Consider the following 19,050-nt stretch of genomic DNA (forward strand, 5'->3'; position numbering starts at 1 on the left):
TTTCAGATGACTTTCGGTGGGAAGGGTGGAAGAGGGTCTGGCCTGGCATGGACTTCTCTCTTCCCCCGGCCTGTTGGGTTATCGGCCCACACCCTTCACTGCCTCGTGGCTGTGGCAGAGCACTGAAAAGGGAATTCCTCTCCTGACTCTCAGGCATAGATGCAGAGTTCACAGGCCTCCACTCTCCCACAGACGAACATGTGTTTTTGTGGAAAGACCACACAGAGTCAGGATCTCTACGTTGCTTCCAGATCTGGCCTGCATTGGCCATGTAGCCTGAGTCAAATTATAGAACCAAGGCCACATTCAGCTGGAAGGAATTTAGAGATCGCCTTTGCTGGTGCATCAGAACCACCAGGACAGCTTATGAAAGCACAGATTCCTGGGCTTCAGTCCCAAGATTCTGACTCAGTAGGTCTGGGGTGGCCCTGAAGATCTGCTTTTCTAGTAAACTTCCAAAGCATGTGAGTGCCGCTGATCCAGGCACCCCATGTGAACAGCACTGGGCTATGGTAACCTTAAGATAGGTCAGCAAATGTTTTCTTAAGGGCCAGTTAGTAAATATTTTAGGCTTAGCAGGCCATATGGTCTGTGCTGCAACTATTCAACTCTGCTGATGTAGCTGGTAAGTGGCAGTGGACAATCTCTACATGCGTGGGTGTGTCTGTCTTCTGATAAATGTTTATATAAACAGGCGGCCCATAGGCTGTAGTCTGCTGACTCCTCACCATATGCTGATAGTAATTTGAGTTCTTCCCACCACTCCCTGCTTTCAGCTGTAAAATGAGGATGCTATTTCTAGTCTTACTTTTCTCCAGCCCTATGATGAAGAAAAATGGGTTGCAAAGAGTTGGGCACGACTTAGCGATGAACAAGAACATGATGAAGACAGGGTATAATCATATGATAAATACTCAGAAAAAATATTTTGTATCATGTTCAATCAGTCCCATATTGTCAGCTGTACTGTTTTTAAATATGATACCTTCCTTTAATAATCACTAAATTGGATTTATAAATATTCCCTCTAATTATTAGGCATCACACACATACACAGACACAAAATTTAAAAAAGGCTAAGAGATGACAGTAGGGATCATTTTGAAGGGTAATTTAGGAGCTTTCCTGGTGACAGAAAATAAAAATGTAGAACTCTTCCTATGTCAATAATTCCTCCATGAAGAACAAAAAATGAGTATTTAATAAGGTTAGTCAGACAAAACCAACGAAGTTTACGATGACCTGACACGCTAACTACCTTTGTAAGATATTCTAATTAAAAAACATTCCATAAACAAAGACATAACCAACAAGTTATATTATTTTTTATTCATGTTAGAATTTCTATCAGTGTTTGAACATTAATATTTAGAGAGTTTGTACATTTTTGCCTTCCGAGGTTTAAAATGAGAACCACACTAGGTCACAAATTGTAACTAATACACATTCCACAACTGCATGAATATTCACTCAATCTCACTCTCTTAACACTGTTAAGACATTTTCTTTTCCTTGCTGTACTTTACAATGAAAAGTGTGCCCCATTCATGTCTCAGCAAAGTTCCAGACATTATGGATTCATCACATATAAATTCTTTAAAAATATACTTCTGTCAAAAGACTTGATGACTACTATGTACACTACAAAAATAAATTTTCATATAAATAAATTATATGGCATACTTTTATCTTTGTAATTGAAATGACACAAATCCATTCCTGCCAAAACTGGCAGACAATGAGACCCAGTTTGAATATTTCCTTTAAACTCCTTACACTAAAACCTACCATGAGTCCTTAATGAAAATGTTATATACTCTGAACTATTTAACATTAGTAAGCACTCTATACAAATAAAAATTCTGTTCCAAAGTAAAACATAGCTGTAATAGTGTTTCCAATAGAAATAAAATCCCTGCATTTTTCTGTTATAAACTGGCATGACAAATACTGTAGGAAAACATTCTTATGATACAAAATTATAAATATCAGCAAAGATTTAAAAAAAAAATTAAAACATCCAAATGAACAAACAAGACAGACAAAATAAAACTATTTTATAAAAGAGAGAGAGAAATTCTGGTTGCCTGCCAGCCCCCGAGGTCTCCCTTTGCCAATGTGACTATCGGAGAAAGTTCTATGCTGTGCAGAAAGCAGGGGCCAGGCAAGCAGTCACGCACCACACAAGCTGGGCTCAGGAAAGGAGCGAGGCATGCCTCGAGCCAGAGGGAAGCAGACCTCTGAATTCTGCATCATCTCTCTCCTGAACGCAGGATATATGTTTTCTGAGCAGAGCCTAGTGTTAGGTAGACAGACAGTGTAGCTGACAGAGGCACCAAACAGTAGCAGTGGGTGGGGCCACTGGGGCCCCGGGCATATTAACGCATGCATTTGGCAGCCACAGTCTCGTGGCGCGTTTCAGAGTCTGAGGTCACTACACTGCCGGTACTACTGGGGGCTGTTGCCTTTCGATGAACATCTTCCATGTGAAACAGGAGGCATAATGGGGGTTGCCATTTGTGCACTCTTTACAGTAGCTTAGTCTGGGTACCAAGTGCTTCCCAACACTTGCTGGTCTCTGGCTAAGAGCCTAGGAAGACCAAACCTCAGAGTAAGGCAACAGAATTGATATGGAAGCAAATCTTTAAAAATAATGCCTGGTTGAGAGACTTGTCTCTACATACATTCTTCATTGGGGGAGGGGGGAGGGTGGTATGCAATTAGCATCTTCCTAGTCTGCAGTAAATGTTCGAATGATGGTGAGAGGAGGGAGATGAGTTGCTTTAGGAAGCGTGCACCTATAATGTTAGTATTAACATGTGGAGAATCATTGTTCTGAAGCTCATATCCTATAGAATTTCTGACTCCGTATCACCACATTGGATGCTCACTATATAAAGAGGATGCAAAAAAATCCAGAAAGCCCCAACCAACTGTGCAATTTAGCGAGAGAGGGAGTTTAAATTGTAGGGACTCAAAACATCACCTCTGGGCTAATTGTAGACCCAGAATTAAGAGGTCATTGTCTCCAAAAGACTTCTAATCCACTCTTAAACTTGGGTGGTGGTGGTGGTGGTGTGTGTGTGCATGTGTGCTGTGGATGTGTGTGCTATGTGTTGGTTACAAGAGAGGTATAATGAAGGCTGCATATTTAAAGGATATGCTCACAGCCCAGCTGAGGCTCCCCACTAGGCATGTTTTCTAGGTTTTAATACCAATGAAGATGAAGAGGTGTGAGCTCTGTACCCTGAGGTTCCAACATACACCACAATGGTCCATGCAAAGGAACTCATCTCCTCTGAAGCATGAGTTGGGGTGTCTGGATGGCAGCCAATGATCTTAAGAGATGCCCTGAACTTGAAGCGAATCTGGCAAAAGGATAAGGCGATGTATAGGGCTAGCCCTCCACCACCACTAGCACTAGAAATATCCTGACTCTTCGGCCTAAGGTAGAGCCCACCAAAGGTTACAGACAGTAAAAAGAAACAAAAAAAAAAAAAAAAAAAAAAAAAAAAGGAAAAAAAAAATCACAGTACAGTACATTAGGAAATCACACACGTGTTCACACACACAGCCAAACAGGAGAATCGCACCCAACTACACCTAGAGAAGCCACCGGGGTTAACATGCTTTCTTCATATCTGCTCATTAAACAACAACAAAATTATCACGCATAGCGTGTTTGGAAGTTAACAGTAACATTTCATACTACCACAGGGTTGTGATATGCAAATTTAAAATATTTTAAACAGAAACCTTTACAAAATAATCCTATTACATAAGCAATATTTGCATAGAATTATACAGGTAAATTATACAATATTTAAGCAGCAGCAACATATGCTGAAATTTAAGACTAAGTTAAGCTTGGCTGTGGCACAGAGACCAATGTACACACAGGGAGGGGCCCCTCTGTGATCCCCCCACTGCCCACTCTGGAGGCAGGAGTGGAGAAACCCCAGGAAATCCCACTACTTTACATCCATTCCTTCGTATATTACATATGTGTACACCTCTTAAATATTTATAGAAATATTTCACAAAATAATACAATCGGTTACAGTAACGATGAACTGCTCTCTGGCACAGCACACCTTTCTAATTCCGCATTCCTCTTCAAGCAGTTCTGGTGGGGTGGGGTAGGGGTAGGGAGGGGCTTCCAATCTTTGGCCTCTTTGCTTCAGATTTTACTCACCCTTTAAAAGAAAAAAGGAAGTCAGATAAACTAACAGGTCTATGAGTCCATATTCATAAAGCACAATCACAGGCAAAATGAGTCTAAGGTATAGAAATCAGGATGGTGGGGGCTGGGGTGAGGGCATGAGGGGCTTCCAGGGGCAGATTATGATCCCTTCCTTGATCTGGGGGCTGGGGACAGGGATGTGGTCACTTTGTGATGTGCCTTCATCAGACATAGCTGCTACATGGCATTAGAAGACTGAAAAATAGGTGAATTGTTGAGACGCACCAATGCCCTCCCCTGCCACAAGCTTACAGTAAGTGAAGTAAAAGCGGAGTTGCTCAGTCATGTCTGACTCTTTGCGACCCCATGGACTGTAGCCTACCAGGCTCCTCCATCCGTGGAATTTTTCAAGCAAGAGTACTGGAGTGGGTTGCCATTTCCTTCTCCAGGGGATCTTCCCGACCCGGGGTTCGAACCCAGGTCTCTCGCACTGCGGACAGATGCTTTATCCTCTGAGCCACCAGGGAAGCCCAGTAAAGGGATAGTCCCAATTTAGAATTCCACTGGTTCTCCAAGGATGACTAAGCTTGAACAGGAAACCCTGCCTGCGGGTTAAGAGGTCACTGTTTGTGACACATCAGTGCCCAGGGGCCCCAGGAGGATGCTCTATCTGCATCCCTCCAAGTCCCTGAGAGCATGTGTGCTCAGTTGTGTCCAACTTTGGGACCCCACGGTCTGTAGCCTGCCAGGCTCCTCTGTTCATGGAATTTTCCAAGCAAGAAAACGGTGGTGGGTTGCTATTTCCTATTCCACGGGATCTTCCCCACCCAGTGATGAAACCCACATCTCCATGGAAGCTGAGGGACCACGGAAGAGCCCTGCCCACCTGCCCGCCGGCCTCGCCCACCTCAGTTGGAGCTGCTGCCCCGGCGTCTCTCCTCACATTCCACGTCCTGCAGCTCAATGACCTCCATCTTGGGTTCCCTCCTCTCACACCGGACATTAAAAGGCACATGGGGATCCTCAAACAGCCCGTGGTCAGTCTCGGGGTAGTCCTCGTAGCCTGGGCAAAGCCCGCTTCGGGGGTTCCGACTGGGCCCAGGCCCAGGGGCGGGCGGAGGGTGCACGGCCACAGTCACGGACGCCGAGGCCGTCACGGTGGTAATGGGCTGGCAGTAGCTGGGCATAGAGCTGCCCATGGCAGTGAATGCTGGGTTGTGATGCCGAGGGTTGTGAGAACGGGCTCCCCGGGGGCCCGTGCGGTCCCTATTGCTAGGGCCAGAATGCCCTTCAGTAGAAATTTCGAAAGCGTCTCTGCGCGGTTTATAGGGAGGCGGCCTCAAGCCTTCTCTGGGGGCTTCTCTTCTGGGCTGCTGTGCTGGCGGTCCAGGTGGCAGGGTCCTTGAGTCCAGGTGGGGCTGCTGTCGAGGATTTGAGGGTGGGTGGGGCCTCGGTTCAGGATGGACCACCTGCAGGGGGCAAGGGCAGGTTGAAACAGGCCCAGGGCGAGCCCCAGCCTGGGCGCCACCCCCTGCTGTCCCAGCCCCATCTTCTTTCTTGGCTCTGGCTCCTGCCTGGCCACCCACACACAGCTCTTTCTGAATTAGAGCTCAGTCAACCCCACAAGTGGCTGGGAGTGCCCCGGGCAGCTAACAAGGGCCTTCTACCCACAGACGCAAACCCATTCTCTTAGAACCTCACCAACGTGGCAGAGGCGCGCCCTACTTGGACCCTGCGTGTAGGCTTTCTCCAGCACAGCTGGCTGGATGCACAGGGCTGCTGCTCAGAAATGCAGGGCTGTGGTCTGAGCATCCAGCTGCCTCCCTCCCACAGTCTGCCACCCCGCCCTGCTGGGTAGAGTCAGATCTGGAGGTTCCTCTTCTAAAATTGCCAAGTGCCTGGCCCTGGCTCACCCACATGCAGGACGTTGCCAGCACTGTCTATACCTACACTGTTGAATATGGCTATTTACATTTAAGTTAACTGAAATTAAAATTTCAGCCCCTTAGTCACACTAGCCACATTTCAGGTCCTCAACAGCCACATGTGGGCAGCGGCCGCTGCACGGGAGAGTGCAGGCAGAGAGCGCATTTGCATTGTCATAGAAAGTTCTACGGGGCAGCACTGCTCTGTCCTGTTGTTAGGAATCTGGTTTCTGGGTCTCTATACAAAGCACGGAGCAACACAGTGGCCACATCAATCAAAAGGACCGTGACCAACTTCAAAGTCGTTCAGCTTGTACCTATTTTTAGGCTCCCGCTGAACAAAACCAGATTCACACTGCAGCTCAGCAGGCGTCGTCACGGGGGGTAAGAGGAGGAAAATTCAGGTTATTTGGTTGGCCCCTCTCTCTTTCATGGAAGGGCAGCTCCGGCCTGAGACTGGAATACCCATTTCCTGGAGGGACAGCAGGAGGCCCCCAGTTGGAGCAACATTAGCCTTAGAACCTTCCTTGGGTTTTGTGTGCTGTGCTCCAGGCCTGGGGGGCTGAGAACATCCTAAGGAGCACAGAGAGGGGAGAATGTGGCCGGGGCTCTCAGAGCCTCTGAGAAGAGGCTCCTGGGCTGCTCATGGTTTTCCTGAATTACTGAAAGCTGGTTCTCAGTTTCTCCGCTCCTTCCAGCCACCTAGAATGGGAGCTTGGAGCCATAAAAGCTTCTGGTGAAGTCTCAGACAATAGTGATTGAAGTAATTTTAGCCTAAGGGCAATTAAAGGTAACAGAGGTGGAAGGGAAAAAAATAACTTCTGCTGGCAATAAAAATACCATTATATTTTAAAATAAGTATCATCCTACAATGTACGTAGCTTTAAAATAAGGGTGGGAGGGTGGGTAGGGAAGCAAGGCATGCTTTATTTCTGGTTCTTAAATAAGATACATGCTGATGGATGTTTTGTGTAGTCTCCAATACTGGCCCCTGCCCTTTTCAATCTGTATGAGATACAACCATATGAAACTGACATTTTTATAGTATGATTCTACCTAACCTATACTTTTTTTTTTGCATCCTGTGCTTTGCTGTTCAGAGCAGGCAGGGGCTGCCTCCTGGGGTGCCTTATGACTTACAGTGGAGCGGGCGAAGACAGGGTTTTCCGTGGCTTCCACAATCACTTGGTGGGCAGGGCCCCCAACACCCTGCCGGGCCTCGTAGTGCCGCAGCTCCTCACTGATGCCCGACACTGTCGTCTGAGAGCTGTACTCTGAGTCAGAGGAATCAGACCCGTTGTTTGTGTGACCGGCGGGCACAGCAAACCGGACCACGCTGGGGGGTGGCTCAGGAGAAGGTGTGGGCAGCCGGTTCAGCCCATTGGCTGGAGACACCTATTTAAGGGGATTCCATGTGTCAGGTGTTATCATCCATTTACCTGGCGGCTACACTCAAGATTCAAAGCACAGTACTGTTCAGAGGTCGCTACCCTCCCTCACTCCCCCTCCTGGCCCCCCACATACTCTGTATTCACTGAGCCCGATCCTTGCCACTTCGAGGACCCTTGGGCCTGACAGCTGGAGCAAAAGGACTGCCCTCTGCTTTCACACACTGGAAAGGCAGGCTGTGCCCTTTTCAGTCCTGTTCAAACCCAGATATTCATCTTGAGTGGAAAATGCTTCATTGATAGAGACCTGTAACACTTAGGTTGCCAATCACCAGGTTTCAAAAAACCAAAATAAAAGCAACCTAAACCAAACCAAACCAAACCAAACCAACACAACATCCTCCAACACTAATAAACTTAAGAGGAAAAAAAGCTATAGTTATTGAATTGTTTACTGAAAAAGTAAACAACTAGAAAATGGGGATAAACCTAAATATCTAAATCAAGACTGACACCAGGAAAAACAGCATATAGATGGCCTGTGGGCTGCGCATGACGCCAGCAACGATTACTGACCTCAGGATACGGTCCGAAGAAGGACAAAAGGACTGGCAGCAAAACTAGTCCATTGAGAACACCCAGGATTGTTAGGATTGCCAGGACAGCAAAGAAGTACCTTAAAGATAAAAGGGAAAACAGGAACATTTACCATGGCAAAAGTGAATTAAGGTACCCTTCAAGGGTCCAAATGTCAGAGCCAAAAATGAACAAAACCCACACCAGTGAAAAGGCTGTTACAAAACTTCAGTTCAAACCCGGCACAGGATTACTTTCGTTTTTCTTTTAACCTTCTGACTTTGAGGACTGCATTCCGCAACCCAAAGTGTTAGTTCATGAAGGGAGGGAAAAAAAAAAAAATTAGGTTGTTAATTTGCTGAAATCTCATGGCATGTGATGTTATTTATGAATGTGTTACACAAACACAAAAATATGGAATGGGAACTGAATGGCGGAGCAGATTGAAAGCACAAACACAATGCAGAGGGGCCCCGTTCACGAAAACCCAGCAGAAGCAAACAAATGAAGTGAAGGGTGTAGAATTTAAACAATTTAGCCCAGGAGGAAAAGCGGCCCACTTCTGCAGGCAGCTAATCCACTGTGAAATGCTTCTGCATCTTAGAGCAGAATCTCTAATTAAGTCTCCAGTGTATCAGGTAAGGCTTTCCCTGGGCTTTCATTAACCACAACTTTCTGCCGAGAATTCTGTGAGTTCCAGTTTTACCAAATAGCTCCAACTGCGACCTTTTTAGAACACTGGAACCAGCTTTCCGCAAAGAAAACACTGCCCATTCTGTGGTTGCTGGGGCATTTTCGGGGGAGGGCGGTCCACAATGACGGGTTGCTCTGCTGGCCAATCTTTTGTTGAACAATTTAGCATCTCTGAATACTCTTGTTTTGCGTCAGCCAATTCAGACATAAAGGCTGCAGCACCATGAAGAAGAGGAGAGTGCACAAGTGGCCCTGCTTTCCCACCATTGAGGGCTAAGGTCTGGGATCCTTCACGAATACCAAGGTGAACCTGTCAGCCAGGGAGGGTGGCTGGCGGATGTTCCACACAGCTGGAGGCAGAAGGCTACACGCAAGCATGCGTTTCTGTAACTATCGGTTTCTAGGGCAATTTTGCTGGAAGGGGGCTGGGCTGGGGGAGAGCTCAGGATGTTCTGGGAAGAGGGAGGGCAAGATATCTATATGTTAATGGTCCTCTTGATCATAAAACAGAACAGGCTCCAAACTTCGCTGTGCCTATATATGTTTCGCCCTTAGATGAAAGGAGAGAGAATCTCTATAAAAATACAAATACCTCGCAGCTATTGTAAACACTAGAAACTTCTGAGCTGCATTAGTAAAACCAAGCAGCCGATGTCTTGCACTAATGTAAACTGCTGGAACTTTAGGTTGAGGCATATATCAGCAGCAGGCATTAAGACATTTGCATCCCATCCATCTAATGGTAGAATAAACAGACCAATTAGATTTCTGACGGCTTAGTGTATACAATGTCTGCTCATTTAGTCGACCTCAGTGAGGGCTTTATCAGGTTAATCCATCCAGTTCTAGAAAATGGGAAGCCCTTTTAAGTGCTTGAAACAAGAACCCTGCTATCTCTGGGAGAGAACAAGAAGCCATGGGTTAGATGAGAGAGTTGGGATCCTGCCCTCCACCCAGGTCCCAGATGGTTGCTCTAATTCAGGCTAAGTTTCTTCTCTATTGCTCCCTTGGCGTCCCCCCACAAGGCTGAGTTAGACCCTCTGAGATCCCATCACACTCTGTTTCCCATGGTTTTGAATTGCTTGTGACCTTGTCTCTCCCCCCCCATAAACCACAGCTATGTAGAGGGGAACAAGGACAATGTTACTACTGAGCTGTTGTGAGAAATGGCACTTACGAGGTGTTCACCATACTGTGTTGAATGAGAAATTACACAAAAGAATCTCTCTTTGACGTAGTGTTTGTACATTATAGAGAAACAACTACTAATGCTCAGATAAAGGAAAAGTCAACATCAAATTAAGAGCTCAAAACAAAACCCAGACCAAAACCTTCTTCTAGTTTAGGCATATATATCTACCTGATACTGGTCAACGAGGTGTACTAATTGGCTTGCTAATGGATCAGTCCTCTCTGCTGAGAGGATCAGCAACAGGACCATCATCTGGGAGCTGGTTAAAAACTCAGACTCCGCCCCCCACCCCTGATGAAGTCTGATCTGCATTTACAGAGCGCCCCGATGATTCATGAGCACATTATAGTTTGAGATACTGCTCTACACCTCTCCACTCACTCTCCACCCAAACGACAGTGAGCCAACCCTGGCACTCATTCTAGGAAGGCTAAATCTCCAAAATGATGCCAAGGACCTATCGTCTTTCATAATAAAGAAACTTTGGCTACAATTTAAAATCCTTAAAATCCTTTTTTTTTTTCACTTGGAAATTAAAGTCCTATTACAACGTACACACCAGGAAAGCCGGTTTAGATTCTCTCTCTAGATTACCAAAGTGTCCCTAACAATCCAGTCATTACTCACATTTCATTCTGCTTTACTATGGTCCTAATTCTGGACCATCTTTTCCTTATTGATGATTCTAGCCTCGACCCTCCACAGAGCAGCAGGGTTACATCCAAGAGCAGCTGTTTAAAAAAGCTGTGGAGGCTCTTCGAGAAGAAAATGGTCTCTCCCTGTAGTTCTCAAATTCTTTTCAAAAGGAAAACTTGCTCTCCTTTTATACTTCACAAAGTCAAGTCCTTAAATAAATTCACCAGGAACTGCTTGCCATGAAATCCAAATAGAAAGATGTATCCAAATGAGGCTTGGATTTTAAAAATTTGACACCAAAGTCACACAGTAAATGCTTCTTAAATCTTAGTGGGAACTTGAACATGAAATCAAGGTATGCCGTCTTCACTTCTTAAAAGAATAAAATTTCTGAAAATTTTAGGTCTCTGCATGTTTTCCTTTCTACAGTTTTGAAGGACAACGGAAGGTCAAATTTAGTCAGTCAAAGGGAACCAGGTCATTTCTTTCTGCTGGTATTTCTAACCTTAATACCAATAGCTGGGATGTGGTGTCAAGCTGTAGAGCTGCCTTTGTTTCTAGCCCCGAACCTTCCATCTTTTGTCCCCAGGATATTCCCCCAAACAGCTCTAGAAGACAGCCTGTTCTTATGCCTCTCAGCGTGCGCATGTGTGCTCATTTGTGTCCGACTCTTTGCAGCCCCACAGACTGCAGCCTGCCAGGTTCCTCTGTCCATGGAATTTTCCAAGCAAGGAATACTGGAGTGGGCTGCCATTTCCTACTCCCGGGGACCTTCCCGACCCAGGGATCAAACCCAAGTCTCTTGCGGCTTCTGCACTGGCAGGTGGATTCTTTACCACTGTGCCACCTTGGAGTTAATAAACTCAAAGAAAGTGGAGTCACAGATTGTGACAACCACTTTACAATATCTATGTCTATCAAAATACCATGTTGTACCCCTTAAACACATACACTTTTTGTCAATTATACCTCAGTAAAGCTGTGGTGGGGGCAGGCGCAGCGGGAAGTAAGAGTCACAATGAAGACAAGCTGTAATCGCCCAGAGACAAAAGGAAATAAGTTACAGAGAACACATTAGAAACCAAGGCTTACCTGACAATGAAATCAAATTCAGATCCTGCAAGCATCAGCACTCCCAGGAGAGTGGAAACAGCACCGTCAAGAACAGGCGCAAACATGTGCTCCAGGGCAAGCACGGCCCTGCGGTTCTTGTCACCAATGGCTGTCAGAAAGGCCTGCGCAACGAGAGTTTGGGTGATCAGGTTCCTGGACTTCACTCAGTCAATGGCCAGCTTCGTCTTAAATGCTATAAGCCGGTTTCATCTGACTCCACTGTACCCCTCAGATCTTACTGTCTCGCTATTGGAATGTTTAATTGGGATTGTTCAACTTGGCTAAATCTAGGCTTACACTAAATTAACCTGTTAATGATAATGGATTGTATTTGGTGTTGATGTAAATCTTGAACAACAACAAAAAAGACGGAAAGCGCCTTTACTTTAAATTTAAAAATGATGCCAAAACTATACAAAAATGAGCAAAATGTTCCCTTCTTTTCACTGTTACTCACCCTTGAGTTCACTCCCCATGTGAATGATCTTATATTATTCACATGGAAGATCTCTAGTTGTGAAAGCAACAGCATTTCTCCCGGTTTTTGGAAAGGTCAAGATCTTACGTTAAAATGGGCTTAGCACCGAGGTGCCAAGTACATATTGCCTCATGATTATACTGAGGTTAGAATTTCTGTCACTGTGTTCATACTAATATGTTTGTAGGACATGTAAGTACTATTAACGCATCATGAGAAATTCAATCAAGCCTGTTCTAAATATGGGTGGACATGTCCCAGCTCTTCTGGGTTCTCTAGGTCTTTTAGGTCAAGGGCATTGTTGACACCAAATGGAAACCTTGTGTAGGTCTTGGCATATCACACTATTGGCTTGAGAATATGACCCAAGACCATTTTAATGTGGGTTAGTGACTGTTACACCCTGCCTGTTCCCCCCCAGAGGGCTTAGCCTGGCACAAGCTTGCTCCCTGAAAGGGCAGGCTGCTCTGGGATGTGCTGACAAGAGGGCCTGGAGCCCTTGCAGGTGGCATATGTGTCCTGGGGAAAGACACGTCCATTAAGGACTGCTTAATGGATGAAGAAGTGAAACTACACAAAAGTGTACCAAGGTGTATTACTTTTCTCTAAAGTGGGGTCTATGTAAGTGATGCTCTTTCAGAGTTGAGGAGACTTTTAGGGTCAAAGTAGTTATCTTTTTCTCCTGAGAGGAAAGCACCAAAATGGTCTGGAACCATGCTGTCTGTGCTGTATTTGGGCCATGAGGCCACAAGGGCCAGAACTGAGTTGATCTTCTTGCATACAACTAATGCTACTGGAACAATAAACTGCCAGATACCCACTGATCCCTTGACGACTTTCACATACAGGATGTGGTAAGAATGCCATGTCCTGTGTGTGGATAGTCTCTTGATGAAGACTTGGGCTAGCAGCACAAAGCCGAGTTGGCTCTTGAGACTCCTTAAATTCTCAGGATTAAATCTTGCATGAGGAGTAGAGACGTTCCTTCACTGTTTATTCAACACTGGTATGGATATTTATGTTCTTACTACCTCAGAGGCCCAGGGTGCTGCAACAGTTTAAGAAAAGATATTTGCATTTACACCACGAAAATCTGATCTAGGACCACCCTTGTCTGTAATGATAGCCACCCAAAAGAGTGGTTTTCATTCACGTCAGAATAAAATGATTTGTGGATTTTTAACTCACATATAAATTTTTCTCATTTTTAAAAGAAATTATATTATAATTACGTGTTTTCTAATTTCTAAGCTCTTCTTTTTAAAAATCCCCCCTCCTTCCCAGCTCAACTGAGGAAAGTAATTTGGGTAGGTTCAAGATTTAGGGAACTGTTTCTATATTATCACCTTTTTATTATATACTAGGGGAAGAACAGGTTAACTGCAATAAAACATTCTTTCTGAAATAGAAAAGTTTATAATCCCTAAGTAGCATAAATATGGCCCTGAAAGAGGACAACAGAAAGTAGTAAACACCCATGTGTAGACACACGTATGCCACGTGTTGAGCCCAATGCTAGAGATTGCAAAAGCAAGGCTAAAAGTAATGTGATCCAAGTCCAGTGCTAGGTTTTCTGGCCAAGTACTCCAAACATCAGTATTTATTCAGTCAATAAGTATTTACTGAACGCCTATGTAAACCCAAGGTCTTCGGATGTAAACACAAGTGTGGATGGAACATAATTTACACATCACTGTGGGGCTTTTAAATAATTCTCTGATAAATGTATAGGATGGACTTGTCTCATGGATTAGACTCCTCTTGAAGTTCACCCTCCTTTTTCACAAGACTCGGCCCAGAGAGAGAGGGGAAAGATCCCTATGGAGAGCAACACTAATTCTTTTATGTTCTGTTGTCACGAATTTGGAGGCTGGGAGGTCCAAGGAACTGGGGTGGGGGGTGGTGCTCAGGTGGGGAGTTCATTAGCCCCAGGGTATTTCCTTAGCTGCCAATTCACCTCACCCTCAACTATGCCTGCCCACCATGCCTGTGAGTATGGTCTCATGTTATTCCCGCTTTATTACTGTGGTTTTAAAAATTGTATGTATTTGTGCACACACATACTTAATATAACATCTGTCTAGGAAAAGCTGACACCTTTAGGACCTGTGCCACAACTGACAACAGCAAATAAGCAGAATCCTTCTGGGCCCACTCGGACACACCAAGGACACTATCTACCGCTGACACGGCCCGGCTACCTTCCACCTTTGATGACCTGCTTCTTAGATTTCCTCAGAGGGAAAGGAGTCCAGCTGAGCTGCAGCCACTCCTGGGGAATGTCCGTGCTCCCAAGCCTTTTGCTGTGATAGGTGTCAGATGTGCTCCTTGATGGTGGAGAAAATGAAAAGGTTCCCAACTTGTAAACTAAAAGAGCTTGAGGAAACAGGTTGCCTTTTCATGGGTTTCACTGAAACCATCTCCCTTACCAGAGCGACATGAACAGTGAATTCCACTCCAATGCCAACGGAAGCAATCAAGATGACCACAGGCACAGCACTCAGCTTGATTCCAATGAGGCCCATCATGCCAAAGAGCTCAACTGTCATCAAAGCCAAGACTGTCACCTTTGAAAAAACACACAGGATGAGTGGCTGGGCACAAACACACTCTGGGTGTTGCAAAAATTCTTTCCAAACTATTCCATGAGTGTGATCTATGAAGACTTATACCCGTATGTACTCATTGCTGGCTACACATTTAATACAGTTTAAAACAAGGCGTTTCCTTCTGTTTTGATCTTAACCATCAGAGATCATCCTTCAACTTGTAACTGAGCTGAAACTTTTTTGGTTGCCTTGCCCTCCATCCTAAAGAAAGTTGATAGGACAGGCTGAATAAATATTCTTTTATGTAGAAGTTGCTTTGCTTTTGTTTGGAGAGCCTGTGGGCTGAGTGAGGATGACTTAGGAGAGAGGGGACGTATGGTCAGCTGATGAGGGTCAGGTTACAGCCCCTTCACTCTGAAGAAATGTGGAGTCACTGGGGTGGACAAAGCAAACAGTTAAATCCAGGGAAAAGCTTTTATTTGCTGTTCTTTCATCTGCCTTGTAAAAATTTCTAGGGAGATGGAAAGAATCCGTGAGGTAGACTTTGGAGTTTTTTGGGGCCAGAGAGGAGAAAATACAAATAAAACAATAAACTTTACAAGAGAAGGAGAGAATGATCTTTCCTTCTTGGGGTGGGGGGACAGCAGGCAGTGAAGGGCAAGCAGGCAAGTACAATAAAAGTTCCCTTTGCTTTCTTTTAATAAGCTAATGAAAGATGGATAACATCAATTGCTTAAGTACCATGAAAACTCCTACAGACTAAACATTTACCTTTAAACATACCTGCTGTACAGACTTATGGTGCAGAAACAAGACCTGGTCTCTGTTTTTATAATTTTGGCATTTTGAAGGCTATACCACAGTTCATGGAATTTAAACACTGCCATGATTTTATTAGACTCTACACGAAACTAGCTTCAATCCTGCAAGCATTATACTCGGAGAAAGAATGCAAAAAAAATAGATTGGCAATACTTTATCATTTCTCCCCAAGAGTTAAAACAAATACACCACACAAAACCATCTCTAAAATGATTTATCCATACACCACCATCCAAACTTCTCTAATTATCCCTCCATTTAGAAGAATCTTCTCTATATTTGGTATGGGTATTGTAACAAAATGACACTTGAATTAAAAAAACAATTAGTTATGCTTTGAGTGTTTGTATCAATATACACTCAGCTCTATTATGGAAAGTGTGCTCAAAAACTCCCCTATCTTTACCTAAAAAGTTTAATGCTATAGGAGAGGGGACATAAGATTAAGGCCATTAAAGACTCTACCTAAGCTTGAACCTCGCCACCTCCAGTAGAATAAATACAGTATGGATGATGCAATCTATACCCTCCTCCCGAGGCCCAGACATAAACAAAACTTCCCGGCTGCAGAAAGAGCTATGCTGAAAGGAATTTGACTTCCACAAAGACCCTTAGAATAAACTCACAATGATCCCGGCCGTCCAGGGGTTCAGGAGGAAGACGGCGCACACAAGGAACGTGCAGGCCAGCACCACGCTGATGGACAGCAGGAGCCAGTGGCGGAGGCCGATGTACTGCTCCCAGAAGAGGAAGGGGTAGCCGTTGGGGTAGCTGGAGAGCCCCAGGCGCGTGTAGTTACTGCAGATGGCTCTGACTTTCTCAATGGCTTCAACGAAGTCCGAGGTGTCACGCAGGCCGTTGAGGTAGAAAGGGAACTGAGCGTATTCGATGGGCTCTGCTGCGGGGACTGCACAGAAAAGACAGCAGGGAGACGGCCCGTGGGCCAGGGGTTCCCGGCAACACCGAGACAGGCAAACAGACTCCATCCAAAGGTGGAAAAATGCAGCAAGCGTCCCACTGTTAGCCTCCCAGATGCGAGTCTCCAGATTCTCCGTAAGTGCAATGAGGAGAGAAAAAACTCAGCAAGAAAGTCCGCTTACTTCTCTTCTTTCAGTGCGAAGGACAAACAATACCAGTGATAGTCTTGGTAGTCTTAAGGTCTTTACAGTTTCAGTCTTTGGTTTAAAAAATTTTAAATGATAATCAACTTTTGATTTGGGGGGGTGGGGGTGGGTTGCGGGTGGAGGAGGAGACTGTGATCTGTGTATTGATTTACCCTTAGATTTTTAATCTTTTAGAAGCAGTCATTGTTTGTAATGGGTCTAAACAACTTAAGAATTCAATTGTGGTAACATTTTTTTCTGTTCAGTTGACAGAAGTGAAAACACTAAGTTCAAACCATTTTACTTAATCACTTATGAGAATAAAATAACTCGAAAGTCATGCTTTACTGAGAAAAATGCTTAACTTTCTTATCCTTTTAGTGATCTTACACACTTAAACCTTCCATGCTTCTTTTTTAATGCAATGCTAAGTCTTCAGCAGCAGGGGAAGAAATCCTCACACAACAAGCATTTAGTTACTGCCGTTGTGTGTTCCAGACCCTTTGGGGTCATTCAGCTGACTTGCTAAACATGATTTGCCCTATTATAATCTCAACTATAAATTTTCATTAAGACAAGCCTTGGCTGCTTGCCACAAGGCTCTGAGGTTTAGATACAGGGAAGCACAACCCGCCCGCTCTCCAGCCATGTTCGCAAAGGGACCTGTCTTCTTTCTCACGTCCATCCTCAGCCTCATACCCAAGGTATAAGCAACTAATATCTCTAACATAAATGCAAATTAAATCCATCCAGAACCACCTTTCAAAGTTGGGGCTGAGAGGTGAAAGGAAGAGGACGCTGTTGTATACAGACTTTTCTGCTCCGGTTTAAACAGCTTTGACAGAGTACAGGTGCTTGGTGGCTTATAGGAATGACTCAACTTGCCAAAAATCCCTTCAACACCAGAGTTGACAAAGTTAAGATAAACATATAATCCCCAGTGATAAAACTCTGCAATAGTAAAACAACACTCAACCTGGAGGCGTCCCCAGCTTTCACATGGAACAGCTGGCATTAGAGAGATGCCTGGTGGATGTTTTAGACTCAAAGGCACAAAGAGAGATTAGAGACTCTTATTTCTCAGTGTGATAGAGCATGAGTTGTATCCGATTACACACCCTCATCTGTCTCCCCGAGTTTTAAACTAAAAGAAATACACTGTTCTGTTTACACTTTTGAACCCTAATTGGTGTCAATGGATAAGGGCTATAACTGAGCTTGGAAGTACAGGGTGCAAGGAGCCCCTAGCAGAGAGCAGGTCCAGTGGAGGGCTACTTACTTCTCAGCCTGGTTTCCGGCATGTAGTCAGCTTTGTCATGGACCCACTCGGGACGGTGAGGCCGGATGTTGGCTTGGGAGGCAGCATAAGCCACAGGGTCGTTGCTGACCCACGCAGTCAGGTAGATGTAGAAAGCACTGGGGTTAATGATGCCGTCTGCATCCACCAGGCGCCGCTTAGTCAGCTGCAAAATGGGGAGAACAGGAGTCTTTCAGAGTGGGGGCTTGGGGTCAACACACTCCTGCCTACAGAGAAGCAGGGACTGCATCAGCATTTGCAACAAAGAAGAGAATGTCTCTGTTTGCAAGTGCAGAAAATCCCATCAGAACACCTTAGGTTCCTTTTCAAATGCACTTATCAGAGAATGCAATAATCGGCATGTTTATAACACACATACACACACACACACAGTTCGGCAGATGGCCCAGGAATTGACTGAACCAATTAAATCTGAACGCTAAAAGACTGTCTGCAGCCAAGGCAGAGAATGAACAATCTGGAGAAACATATTTATAGGAGGGGAAGGGGGAAAAAAAAACCTGGCAAGAATCCCCATACACGTCTGTGTGCAGTTAACCTCTGCTGTTAACACTGAAGGAAATGCCACCCAGTAAATGGAGGAGAGCTATAAAAATAAAACAACATCTGTATAAATTTTGCTAACACTAGCCTCCTATGACCTGTGTATTCAAAAGATGTCCATCGCCAGAAAGTAGAAGGGACGGGTGCATAATCCTGGTCTTTCTGGGAATCTTAGTCTGAGCGAGGTGGTCACATTTAGCATATGTGCCACATCCTAAGAGGAAGCCAAATAAACACTGCTCTCTCTAGAGCTGGTCTGTGGGCCTTGTATAGGCGAAAAACATCCAGAGAGAAATACACACAGACACACATGTATGTATGCATATATTTTTTCCTGTTTACTTCAGATGGAGACCTGGTTCCAATGCTTTTCATCTTTAACGAAATGAAAAACACCAGTGACAGAAGTTAATAGGGAAAGAGTAAAGGAAGAAAGTGGAGGAGAGTGAGAGAACTAAATTTCAGGGATCTGGATTCAATTAATCCACAGGATATGTAACAACTGTATGTCTTCAAGCCGTCTCTGGAATT

At 44.8% G+C, this 19,050-nt stretch overlaps 1 protein-coding gene across 5 annotated transcripts in view; it reads right to left on the bottom strand.

Annotated features, from left to right (window-relative positions):
* Positions 1-1,303: 1,303 nt before the first annotated feature.
* The window catches only part of PTCH1 (patched 1), a 69,358-nt gene continuing 51,611 nt past the window's right edge, over positions 1,304-19,050 (bottom strand). For all 5 annotated transcript variants that reach the window (XM_043453921.1, XM_043453920.1, XM_043453919.1 and 2 more), the window contains 8 exons: positions 17,938-18,121; positions 16,182-16,462; positions 14,614-14,751; positions 11,686-11,828; positions 8,073-8,172; positions 7,249-7,503; positions 5,091-5,652; positions 1,304-4,196 (listed from right to left, as the gene is read on the bottom strand). In XM_043453921.1, the coding sequence (XP_043309856.1) occupies positions 5,092-5,652; positions 7,249-7,503; positions 8,073-8,172; positions 11,686-11,828; positions 14,614-14,751; positions 16,182-16,462; positions 17,938-18,121 (1,662 nt within the window). In that variant the 3' untranslated portion in view covers positions 1,304-4,196; position 5,091. The remainder of the gene's footprint in view (positions 4,197-5,090; positions 5,653-7,248; positions 7,504-8,072; positions 8,173-11,685; positions 11,829-14,613; positions 14,752-16,181; positions 16,463-17,937; positions 18,122-19,050) is intronic.

This window comes from Cervus canadensis, chromosome 30 (genome assembly GCF_019320065.1).
Source record: "Cervus canadensis isolate Bull #8, Minnesota chromosome 30, ASM1932006v1, whole genome shotgun sequence".
In the NCBI taxonomy this organism is placed as follows: domain Eukaryota; kingdom Metazoa; phylum Chordata; class Mammalia; order Artiodactyla; family Cervidae; genus Cervus; species Cervus canadensis.